The sequence below is a fragment of the Alligator mississippiensis genome, chromosome 1 (genome assembly GCF_030867095.1).
Source record: "Alligator mississippiensis isolate rAllMis1 chromosome 1, rAllMis1, whole genome shotgun sequence".
NCBI lineage: Eukaryota > Metazoa > Chordata > Crocodylia > Alligatoridae > Alligator > Alligator mississippiensis.
In genome coordinates, this window is record NC_081824.1 from 129,857,504 (window position 1) to 129,870,256 (window position 12,753).

Consider the following 12,753-nt stretch of genomic DNA (forward strand, 5'->3'; position numbering starts at 1 on the left):
TTTGACTAAGATTATTTAATACAGTCTTTCACAAGTATGCTACATTTAGCAAAATCAGCTACTAATGGCTGTTTGAAACTTTAAGAACCCTCCATCACTTCAGGCTTTTAAGACAAGACAGGATTTTTTCCTAAAAATACCACAAGTTTTTGGGTTGGATAAAGATTTCATAGTATAAATCCTTTGCCTTGTGCCATGCAAAAGGTCAGGAAAAACCATTATAATGGTTCCCTTCTGGCCTATAAATCTGAAAAAGTATGAAAGAACATAATTTTGATATAAATCATATTTTACTGACCCTAGTTAGTCTCATTGGTTCCAATTTTCTTTTTAAAAAATTAATTAATCTACCTATGTATATTGCTGATGGAAGTTGGAAGACAATGGAAGTTAAAGAGCAAAAGAGAATATTGCTAAATAAAAGCAGGTAGTTGTTCAATGAAAAATTGAATATTTCAGTCATGTTTAAAAATAAGAAAATCTATGGTTTGCTGCACAAGAACATTATTAATGTGCTCAAAGTATTTTGATAGATGGTTTATTCATGAAAATGAAGAAACTTTGGGGTCTAAATGGAAATTGATATAAATTCAATGGTCCTCAGATCTTTTGCCAAAACAATCTTCTGTTTTTCTAATATCATAATAAATTGCTTAAATAGAAGACATATGTACGTTTTCACATTCCAGCTTGAGCTAGAGCATAACACTGTGGCAATATTTTCGTGGAAATAAAATCATCTTGCTGAAATCCATCATGAAAATATTATTTATTGAAATCAAAAGGTTGAAGTTCTGACATCCTTACTGAAGCTGACATCATCACAGATGCTGATGAAACTTATCTTTTTTTTCTGTTTTGTTAGGATAACACCCACCCCCCTTGGAGAGGGGAAAAGTACTGTCACAATTGGTCTTGTCCAAGCTCTGACTGCACATCTTGATATCAATTCTTTTGCTTGCTTAAGACAGCCTTCCCAAGGACCTACCTTTGGAGTTAAAGGTACCTAGTGTTTTGCAAAACCTTAAATTAAAGGGAAATATTGCATCTTGGGTTTTTTATACTGTGTTTTTACTCCTTAATTATTTCACTGAATTGCAGATTGGCTGGAAGGTGTCACCTTTCTTGACATATCTAAGGAGTATTTGCAGGGCTTGGGTGCAGAAATGCTATTTATACGAAGTGCTAGAAAACAACTGATCATAATGACCCCTTCTAGCCTTTAAAATCTACAAAGCTATGAAAAAGTGCAATCAGAAAAAATATGTCACTAGTAAGGAGATGTCTCAGTAAGCCTTCTCTGTATGGCTCTTGTTTAAAACCACTGATGTGGGGCAAACAGGTACATAAGCACTGGATTGTGCCACATTCGTGGTACACGGCATACCCCACTTAGGTTTCATTCTTAAACTAACCATGTTTAATGGGAAGAGAGTATAAACCCATCCAGATTTATCTGAAATAGCTTACTTAAAAAAATCACTGTCTAATGTCTGAAGTTCACTTTCTTGGAAATACAGAAAGTTAATCGTTGCCAATTTTTTCTTTAGAAGGGGCTTACGTGGTCACCTATTTATCTTCTGATGACTTTCTTATTGTACTGTTTTGGTTCCAGTGTCAGAGGGATCTCTATAACAAATTATATCTATAGCTATAAACCTAGAGCTTTGATGCTTTATATTATGTGTATGTGGATCGATCTATATATATATATATATATATATATATATATATATATATATATATATATAGAGAGAGAGAGAGAGAGAGAGAGAGAGAGAGAGAGAGAGAGAGATTCACACGCATAATATAATACAAAGCATCAAAACTTTACATTAGTATCAATCCATCTGTCTGTCTATCTAGAGATCTTCACGTGCACACAGTATAAATAGGGCTATGTGCTTTATTTCTTGCCTGCTTTTTTTTTTGAGTTGGCTTGAATCAGATGTGACCATGTGATTCCTTATTCAGGTGGAGCAGCAGGGGGTGGATATGCCCAAGTCATTCCAATGGAAGAGGTAAGCTTGAGTGTTGGGGGAGGAAAAAAGATTATTACCCTGTTGAGCTGTGTGCGAATCAGGATTACCAAGGACCTGGTTCAGTAAAAGGTCTTGAAGCATGTTTTCATTCTGGAGAATATTGTACGAAGGGGAGAGGGATTTCACATGTGGTGCTGCCCTAGTCGTGTAGTAACCAAAAGCTGCAACACTTTACCCCACTTACAGAGAGGGAATTTTTTTTGTGAAGATGTGTGAGTACTTGCAGATCCATTCCTCTGTGTCAGTTGTCTTAGACCAGGTGCATCAAACTCACCTGCCCATAGGCCAGATCCAAACTGGGGCTCTTTGTAGGCTGGATCTGGACCCACCTTTGGCAGTGGGATGAGCAGCAGAGGTGAGTGGTACTGTGTAGGATTACCATATGTCCGGGCTTTCCCTGAAGTCCTCTTTTTTGACCCCTGTGCTGCACCCGTGCAGGTTTGTTTTTTTTTTAAAGAACTAATGTCTGGGTTTTCTGCTGTCCCAGACTGACTGCTTCAGGCCGGAGCAGTGAGCAAGGTGATTGCTTGTCGGGGGTCACGTTCTCCCCACATGGGCTCAAGCCAGCCAGCCAGAGAGAGAGAGAGTGTAAGCAGCAGGGCAGGGGTGGGGGCAGGGGTCTGTAGATCAGGAGTGTATGGCACCAGCAGGGCTGAGGGGTAGAGGCTGCAGGTCCAGAGTGCAGGACACTGGAAGGGGAGCAGGGGCTGCAGCTCAGGAGCGAGGGGCACTGGCAGGGGGCTGCGGATCAGGAGTGAGGGGCACGGGGGATAGGATGGGTGACTGGGTTGGGTGTGCAGGGCACTGGCAGCACCAGGGGGGTCTGCGGGTTGGGAGGCAGGGGCCACCAGCAAGGGGTGGGGGGCAGGATACTGCTATTTGGGAGTGAGGGGCACTGGCAGGGTTGGGGTTAGTGGGTCCAGAGGGGGCAGCAGCAGGACTGGGGTGGGGGGGCATGTGGTTTGTCAGTGAGGGGCAACAGAATGGGCAGGGGCCAGGGCACCGCTGCGCCGCTGCTGTGCCGCGCCGCCGCCCTCCCCCCCACATCATATTGCCCCTGCCCCTCCTCCTTCCCCTCTCACCCGTCCTGTGACAGCTGTCCTCTTTTTTGAACATGGAATATGGTAACCCTACCTACTGTCAGCTCAGGGAGCCCTGGGCACTAATGCAGTTGTCACTCCCCACCACCACTGAAATACATCCCTAGTGGAGCTCTGTACCCTGGAATTCAGTGGTGGGTCTTGCCCCTGCTCAGTCTGCTACCCAGTTCCTGACCTGTCCAGGAGCCCTGTGGGCTGGGTTATGCAGCAATTTGGGCTGGATTTTTGACCTTCATTTTAGATGGGGTAACCATATATTCTGGATTGGCTGGGACAGTCTTGGACTTTGGAGACTATCTCAGTGTCCTGGCCATTGGAAAAAATTGAAGCAAAAGTTCCAGATTGGCAGGAACCCTTTTGCGGGTGCCTGGCTCCTGAAGGGAAGGAGCGGCAGGGTTGTGTCTGTCTGCCTCTTGCTGTCTGCCCTGCCCGCCCTGCTCCTGGAAGCTGTGGGGTTAGGTGTGTGTAGCCTGGTCCTGGGAGTTGCGGGGTCAGGGGTGTGTGTATGTGTTTGCACACACATGCATTGCACTCGTACTGTGCTGTCCTGCCTGGCCCCACCTCCCACCCCTCTCATCCTGGATTTCTTTCAAATTATTATGGTCACCCTTAATCTTAGACTACTGAGTTTTCATGCAGTGTTAATGTCTGTGTGTGTTTGTACAGTACCTGGCACATTAGAGACCTGATTCTGATTTGATCACCAGGCAGCACTAGGATATAAATAGTAAATGTTTCTAGCAAAGTGGCCTCCCTCCCTCCCATCATTATTGTTTAAATATGTCCAGTATTTGACATATTGGTTCACCAAATGTTTTTCTTCCTTCCATGGTTATAAAAAAGGTTGTGGTTTTTTTGTTTTGGGGGGGGGGTTGGCGAGGGATGGTGGTGTTTGAAACACAAAAACAAATGCAACAGATCCATTGTTGCTTGATGTGTGCATACCTCTTCTGTGTGGGTTTATCACACAATGAGAGAACATTTTTGTGGATAAATATCCATAATAAAGCACATCCTTCTTTCCCAAAACCCTACTGTATATTTACTTTTTTTTCTTGAACCCAATCAAATGTTGAAGGAAATTAAATTTGAAAACTCTCAGCTAGTCAAAGCAGGTTAAATAGTGAGAGTTTTTCTCCTTGTAAATTTCAGCTTCTCCCTTGCATTTCAGCATGACACAGTTGTGGTCTGTACAATAGATTTCCATTCTTTTAATGAAATGAGTGAAGAAAAATATCACCTGTGCTGTTTTCTGTTTCATTGTCAGTAGTCCACTGGATACTGAGGTGGTACCAAGAGTAATTTATTTAGTTCAGTACTTTCAGCCTGTCTAATGGTAATAGGTTATCTGTTTCTGACAATTAGCTGAATTGCTGTGTAATCTCAAAGGAGAAAAAGCAATGATTGCTTTTGTTAATCTATACTGGATTAATGGATTGTGTTTAAACAGTTTACTTTTATTTTGCTCTCAATCCATAGTTTAACCTTCATTTGACTGGAGATATTCATGCTATTACAGCTGCTAATAATCTGCTGGCTGCTGCTATTGATGCTAGGATCTTGCATGAAAGCACTCAGTCTGATAAGGTGAGGATTACCATTCACAGTCCCTTTTGAATTTTCCTGTAAAACTTTACCTTAAATATTTTGCTGATTTGTCATTTTATGGGGCTGCTTTGTGTTCAGTCCACTATAAGGACACATTCTGAATGTAGCACCAAGGCCAAGCTGGACTCCATTGTTGAGGGGTACTTCCAAGTCACGGTTTGCTGTGAAATCGTTTCTCTTTAGATAAACTATATTTCTCTTTATAGTTATGTATGTCCTCTCTTTCAATTCAGAATTGTGTCTCAGTAACTCAATTGACATTGATCCTCTGATGTGCCCTAGAGGGTTTTTTATTGGCAAATAAACTACTGTACTATATACCTATTTTCTACCTCCTGCTCAATTTAATGTAATCTTGAATTGCTGAAAAATAGAGTAAGGGAAAGAAACTTTATTTGTGACTGCTGTATTATATAAGGGGTATTTTTTCCCCCTTTATTGGCTGCAAATTATTACTTTGACATGTGGCAGCCTGAATTCCTAAAAGGACAATTAAATCTGTTTACAGACATTCATTACACAGTGGGCTCCTTCAGACCTTGGATGATATTTTCAAAAGCACCTGAGTAATTTGGGATTCCCACTCCTACTTTCAAAAATAATGTTTGGTTTACTAGAAAGTCAGTAGTGCTTGGGCGTCAGTGTATCTGTCACATTTTTTGAAAATGGAACTTCAGTTAACGTTGGCTCACCTGTACATTTAGTACCAGTCAGAATATGTTTTTAAATGGTTGAGTGTAAATCCATACCGAAGACTTGCAATGTCTGAATAATGTCTAATAAGGATGAAACTAAATAATATCAATCAACTTGATTTTTATTGAATTTGTATTTGTGCAAGTGGCTGTGGGCTTCAGTTTTTTTGTGCATGCATGTATTTTAGGCTTTATATAGCAGGCTGGTTCCAGTAGTTGATGGAGTGAGAAAATTTTCTACTATTCAGCTTGCACGACTGAAAGTAAGTTGCTAATATATTTTCCCCATTTCTGTGCCCTCCCCCCCAGTATAATACCCCTTAAAAAATATTCTCTTAAATCGCATTGCAAGGAAATTTGTATTTGAAAGCACCTTAAACTTTCCTTTAAAAATTAGGTAGGTCCAGAATTTCTAAAAGCTCTTTCTGTTTGTAGCAGTAGGGTTAAGTTCCACTTTAAAAAAAATAACAGTATTTCTTTTCCCTTGAAATGAGCCAATAATGTTTTATACATTATCTATTTCCTGACAAAATGTCAAGGTTAGATTTTTGATGTTTTCCATTATGGCATAGTCACTTTGGGAGGCTCAGTTTCACAAAATTTTATTATTTTTTAGTTCATACAATGTGCTGTAACATTGTGGTGTTGGAGACCTGGTTGAGCTCTGCTTGTTCTATCCTCACATTTCTCTGCATAGAAGGATAAACTGCATGTGTTTTGTTTGCATATAATCTTTCATCCCAAATGTTTCCTAGGAGCTTCTAAGGCTATTGTATATAGAATATCAATACAGCAGCAGCAAAATTCAGCCAGATTGGAGGCAGAAGTTGGAGCACTGAACAAACCACCAGCATTGGGGGAAGGGAAAATGTTCGCTTTGAGCAGAGAAATGCTATTTTTCATGTCCAGATATGGCATATGAAAGGTCTCTGTTTTTTGTTCTAGTGCTTCATAGAATTAATTTATAGTTCTTTTTAATGTAGCTTACAGTCTCCAGGTGGCAGTGAAATGGCTACAAAGTACCTGCCAAGCCACATCATACTTTTTAGCTTAATAACAGCCTTTTCTTTAAAGTTCTTTCTAATGGTATATTTTTAGTTTTTGCACTACTCGATTGTCTTGTTGAAAGTAAAATAGGATGTGGGTGGTGTCTGTTTACCTCTGTTGCAAAGTGGCACTCTCAGGAGATTCCTTGAGAGACTCTTATTAGAGAATATTTTCATTTTGTCTTTGTTTACACTAGAGGTGTCTGGGGAAAAAGAGGTGCTGATCTTACAGTTATTCAAGAAATATTAAATGTCTCTGCAGAGGGGATAAGTTTCTCCCTGCAGCTAGAGCTGCCAATTATTTTGGTCTACTTAGTTTAATGTACAGCATCTGAATAAATGCAGTGAAGATTCTGTTGTAGTTACTGTAATGTTAATTTGTAATGCTACATTACAAAAAAGCTTTCAAGCTATGTTGAAAGAATGTTTTTAAGTTTTAAAAAAAGCTCAAAAGGTAAGGAATTTTGGAATTAAGGTAACTTTGCAATGTGTTACTTATTTGGTGTGTCCTCTCACCACATTCTTCACTTTCACTGGCTCCCAGAGGTCTTATCTAGTCTCTGTCCTGCTTCTTGTCAGATGTCTCTTTCCTCATTTTATTTCTCCCTGTTGTTGCTGAGTCTGAGTCTTACCCCTGGCTCCTTCTCCTCTGTTATTCCCTGCACAAATTCAGGTCACGTTTCCTACCACCTTCTCATTTTAATCAGGCAATTATACCTCCAAACCAGCACAGGGGCCACTGAGAGCCAGGAAAGATGGGATCTCTGCTTTCTAGTTCTGGTCCCAGGGCAGAGTTGCAAGACTAGGGAAAGTCCTTTTCAGTGCTAAGCTGGACCATATGCCCTGTGCAAATGGGAACTTTAGGGAATTTAGATGATAAAAACTATTTAAAATCTGTACTGAGCATGTGCATGTAGAAACTGTCACTTAGTCAAATTTGGGTAGATTCTAATAAAATATTTTGGGTGAAAATGAGAGTGGTGAATAACAGTGGTACACCTTTGATACTGTGACAGAAGGTTGAGGGCTCCTGGCAGTTTAAGGGGAGAAAATGCTGCAGTTGGGCGCCAAGGCAACTGAATAGAGGCTAACTGCAAGAAGGCAAGCTGCCAGGAGTCTCGGCAGCTGAGGCTGAGAGCTGCATTACAGAAAAGAAGAGCACCTTTAGCTAGCCTAGGAACTAATGCCTAGAACTGACTGACTGTAGGAGAGCTGACAGCCAGGAGAGCAGCTGGCTGATAGGAGACTGGCTGCTAAGCTAAGCCCTAGCTGAGAAAGCTGGCAGGTCATCAGCCACAGGGAGGGAACACCTATGGGGAGCCGCAAGATCATGTGACCGGACGGAGCAGGGCTTAGGAGGCAGATGAGGCCAGTGCATGAGACTAGGCAGGGCAGTCTGGCCCTGCAGGCTGAAAGGGAAGCAGTTTCTGAGCAGGGGACAGAAGGGTACTGCATGGTTGACTTGAAATGCCCTGAGATCTGCAAACAAGATGCACACAGTCTGCAGGGAAGTAGGACCCAGTATGATGGGAAGTGTGGTGGTTCAGCCATGGAGCTGAGGATACAAACCAGAGAGGGGAAGCTTTGTTGTGTACATCTAGGGAGCTGGGGTCTGTGTTAGTACCCAGTGTGGGAATAGTTTTCAGTTACACCCAGAGTACTTTCTTACTGCATTGCAGTTTATACTTGTGTTTTGGGCTTGGAACTGCAGGGAAGGTTTGGAGATCCTAGCTGTGTTGGCAGGGCATGCAACTGCCTTGAATCTGGCCAGGGGCCCATTTCCCGAGCAGGGGGCAAACCAGGGTCAGGGACCCATAGCCCAAGAAGTGCTAAGCAAGTGCCCATGCAGGGCAAGAGCCAGAGTCAGAAACCCGTAATATGTGAGGGGCAAAAGCCAGGGTCAGGGATCCATAGTCCGTGAGGGGCGAGATCAGCCTAGAAGGGCAGAGATCAGGGACCCAGCTGCCCAGAAGGGTGTATTCTAGGGCCAGAGGCCCAGAGAGAAGGACAAGTGACAGGGCTGGAACCCAGGAGCCTGGCCCAGTGCAGTGGGCCTAGGCAGAAATGGGCCAGCTGAAGGGAAGGGGTGGATGCCAGGAAGGCCAAGGTCCCAACAAGGGTATAGAGGCCTGTAGTGGCTGTACATTAGCTTGAGGGCAAAGTTCTTCACCTAAGTATGGATCAGTAACACCTGTGAGCATGGGCATGTCTGTAGGGAAGGTTGGAAACCGGGAATATCCCATAAGGGAACAAGTGCCAGGGAGCACATACAGACCAGGAGGGCCCAACTGATGAAGGGCTGGATTTGGGCTAGTGGGATCTGGGAGGGGGATCCGCTGATGAAAGAAAGATGTAGGTGTGTTCTAGGACCCTTAGACAGTTTCACGTTAACAATCTAACAATTACATTAAGGCATGGGAGGAAAGAGTGGAAGGGGAAGGTACCTAGAATCGGGGCAAGGCAGTAGCTGTTTGGCCAGCAGGGGGGTAGTAGCACAGTTGTCTCAAGACCCAGTCCTGCTACATCTTAATCTGTTCCCAGAGTATGAGGATGCTAGAGCTTCTCAAAGAAAAGCTCACTAGAAACTGTTATCTTGAGTAAAACATTCTTGGAATCAAGGAGCATTGAAATTACAGCCCAAACGGTTTGTAAGGTAAAGTTACAAGCAACTGAAAACAAGTTCTGATATTGGAAAGTGCCTTAATACCACCCCTTCCTTTAATAATTTAACTTCCTTGAGTTGAGTTAACCTGTTCCTAGCAGTTTGTTTGAATTAATTGAAGAAAGCTTTCTGTGGCCAAAGGACATAAGGGCATTTTTTCTATGTTTTGTAAAATTGCCTTTTTCATAATATGCAATTGCTTTTGATTCTGTGCTGATGAATTTAAGGAAAAGTTTTGATACTGCTGAATTAGTTGCAGGCTCTTTAAAATATTTTTAATGTATTGAGCTGCCCTTTCTAAATGGTAAATAAAAAAAAAAATCAAGATATAGGAGCTCTTAAGGTAGAGCATTAATAAGGCATATTGCAAATTTGTACAGGCAGTCCTTGACTTACAACATTTCAAGTTACAATGTTTCGCACTTGCAGTGTTTATAAATTGACACCCTGTTTCAACTTTGACGTCGGTTTCGACTTTACAACGCTTGATCTGATGTGATGCCACACCAGCAAACGAGTTTGCTGTGTCGCTCATCTCCCTGGAGAACATCTGTCCAAACTTCCTTGGACACTTTCTTTAAGAAAGCAGACAAGACTCCAGAAAAACCAAGACTCCTGAGAAGACTCCAGACAAGAGCCCTTCAAAAAATCCAGCAAAGTCGCCTCAAAGTAGTCTTTCCAAATCAATATGATTGCTATTTACAATACAAATACATTAATGTAGCTATATTACTCATCTATAATTGATCAAGTACAAACTTCTGGGGTATTTTTGGTGAAATAAGGTATTGGGCCTTGGGTCAGGAACCAGTCCCCCATTTATAACATTGTTTCTCCTGAGAAAATTGGTTCTGAGTTGCAACATTTCGACTTAAAACGTGGTTTTCAGGAACCAATTGTGTTGTAAGTCTGAGGACTGCCTATATTTCATTAGCAAAGAGTAGCTCTGTAAAACAGTAGGTACCAACCTTTTAGGTAGAAGTGCCACAAACTAACCCCATGTCCTTCCCAAATGCCACTCCAATACCCTTCTCTTTCCCCATCTGCTGCTCTTCTTTCTACTTCCTACCCTAGGCTCCCTACTCAATCTGGTGCATTGTCTTTAGCTTCCTTCCCTGTGCTCCGTGCCCCACCTGCTGCTCTGCTTTCTGCTTCCTGCCATTGCTGCTTGTCCCATTGCTGATCTGCTCCGTGCTACATACAGGCTGCCTGTGCCATTTGTAGCCACCCTGCTGTAAAACAATTTATTGAGATATGTGGGGACATGTCCATAGCCAAGAAAAAGGTTTATGCATATTTTTTAATTGTCTTTTTCATATTGTCTGCTGTATTGCATCATCTCTTTGGTTTACTTGGAGAACATGTCTGTGTGGCAGAGAGAGCTTTTGTTTAATAGTCTTTAGATATTTCTTCCCCGCTCTCCAAACCACCTTCTCCCTCCTGTTTCTCTTCTTGATGTATGAGCTTTCTATGGACTTTATCACTTGAACCTGATCCAGCATGCTGTGATTTATTAGTATTTTCAGCCTGACCCCTTTTTTTTTTTTTTTTAATGGAAGTGTTTGGAAAGAAAATAAGAGAGAAATTGGGGTGGGTATGTGTATTTGTGTAGGGTTTTTTTTTTTGTTTTTGTTTTTTAAACCAGAGAGTCTGCCTTACTGCTTTTCTTCTCTGTTTTTCATCTAGAGGTTGGGAATAAGCAAAACTGATCCTGGCACTTTAACAGAAGAAGAGATCAGTAAATTTGTACGTCTTGATATTGACCCTTCTACCATTACATGGCAAAGAGGTAAGTATCTGTGGTCACAAAAGTCCTAGTTGCTTAAGTAAAATGCTTAAATAAATTTGGACCTAATTTAACTAGCCTGAAGAGCTATCTTAAAAGAACAGTATATTTGCAAATGCCATACATGTACATGGCATAAATTTGGAAATGGCTTGTTTCATAATTACTTAGTTTTCACTGTCCGTAGATGCTTGAAATATTCTCTTAGCGTTCGCTAATTTTGTTTTAAAAATAGTAATCTTTGGGCTTGCCTACATATGCATTTAAGCGCGCCTAAATTTAATGCACATTAGCTTAATGCACATGAAACGGGTTTAGGCAGGCATTTATACATGCAGGCATTAAAGCGCATTGATGCTGTATGTGGACTGATTTAGGACTACAGTTAAGCTCAAGTCAGTTGACACATGCAGCGTTAATGCACTTCAACGCATCTACAGGTTCATTAGTACTCTTGAACTATTCTTGCCTAAATTGGATACTTGCATTTGCAGGTATCCAATTTAGGCACAAATAGCCTAAATTGCCCATTTTAATGCGCATTACGGATGCATACGTGTAGACACATGCCCTTAATGTGCATTAACTTAGGCTAATGTGCATTAAAACACTGTGGGTAGATACACCTTTTTTGTTGTTGTTAGGTGCAAGTCCACATACCTTTAAAACCAGAGACCTCTACCATCACTGGGATACAAAATATATATATATAGTGTGTGTGTGTGTGTGTGTGTGTGTGTGTGTGTGTGTACACGCGCACACGTATATACATGCATGCATGTGTGTATATATGTGTATGTATATATGTGTGTATATACGCACACGTACATATGTGCGCTCACATATATGCACACACCCATATAAATATACACACGTGCGTGCATATACACACGTATATATACATACACATATATGTGTGTGTTTATATGTGTATATATGTCTGGGTATATTTGTCTACGTATATACGCACGTGTATGTGTATATATGTATGTATGAAATGTGTAATATTGACAGCTCTTGGCTCTTTTAAATTTTCTTCTTTTATTTGTTCTTGTTTTAGCTAAATTTATTGCAATTTAGACCATTTAGATTATGCATTATTTCATATCACATTTGCCTACATTAACAGTTTAGACTGTGAACTGTGTGTGGATAAAGAGGCATTTAAAGATTGTGATCTTAAGTCAGTGTTCTGGGCCTTTTTATTTTTATAACATGTTTTGGGTATTTTCGTCTGATCATAGGAAAAGAGAAGAAGAAAATTTACAATACAGTTAAAACAGAGCATGTCAGCCATTCAGTAGTTATGCTCATTCTGCTATTCTCACTTGGTTTCCATGCTCTGTAGGTTAGTGTTAATATTCAAGAAGAACCATGGTGACTTCAATTCTGTACCTTGTTAGTACAAAAAAGACTGCCCAAGGTTTTGGATAAATGCCAATTCTCATAACTTAATTTCCCTCCTAAAAGGTAGAGGAACTGAAATATCACTTAGCCTTGTACCTGATATAAAGGATATTACGAAGATATATTGATTTTAAGGTTCTTAAAACAAATACTGGAATCCTAGTTTTGATTCAGTGAAAAATGCTATTAATGGTCTTGACTTTCACTAATAAAAATTGTGAAAATGAGTGACCACATTTCCCTGCTGTCATTTACTCTGTCTGCTTGTATGCACAGTCTGTCAGTTACTGGTTATTTCATTAATATAACTGGACAATGTGACATGCTATTTTTAGTATTAAGCTAAGTTAGTATCTGAGCTTTTAAGAGAGTCAGGCGGACCTATGAAGGGAGCATATGGGACCATT

At 41.0% G+C, this 12,753-nt stretch overlaps 1 protein-coding gene across 5 annotated transcripts in view; it reads left to right on the forward strand.

Annotated features, from left to right (window-relative positions):
* The window catches only part of MTHFD1L (methylenetetrahydrofolate dehydrogenase (NADP+ dependent) 1 like), a 291,886-nt gene that overhangs the window by 76,419 nt on the left and 202,714 nt on the right, over positions 1–12,753 (forward strand). For all 5 annotated transcript variants that reach the window (XM_059714036.1, XM_019488330.2, XM_014605534.3 and 2 more), the window contains 5 exons: positions 866–1,002; positions 1,975–2,021; positions 4,622–4,729; positions 5,634–5,708; positions 10,840–10,942. In XM_059714036.1, the coding sequence (XP_059570019.1) occupies positions 866–1,002; positions 1,975–2,021; positions 4,622–4,729; positions 5,634–5,708; positions 10,840–10,942 (470 nt within the window). The remainder of the gene's footprint in view (positions 1–865; positions 1,003–1,974; positions 2,022–4,621; positions 4,730–5,633; positions 5,709–10,839; positions 10,943–12,753) is intronic.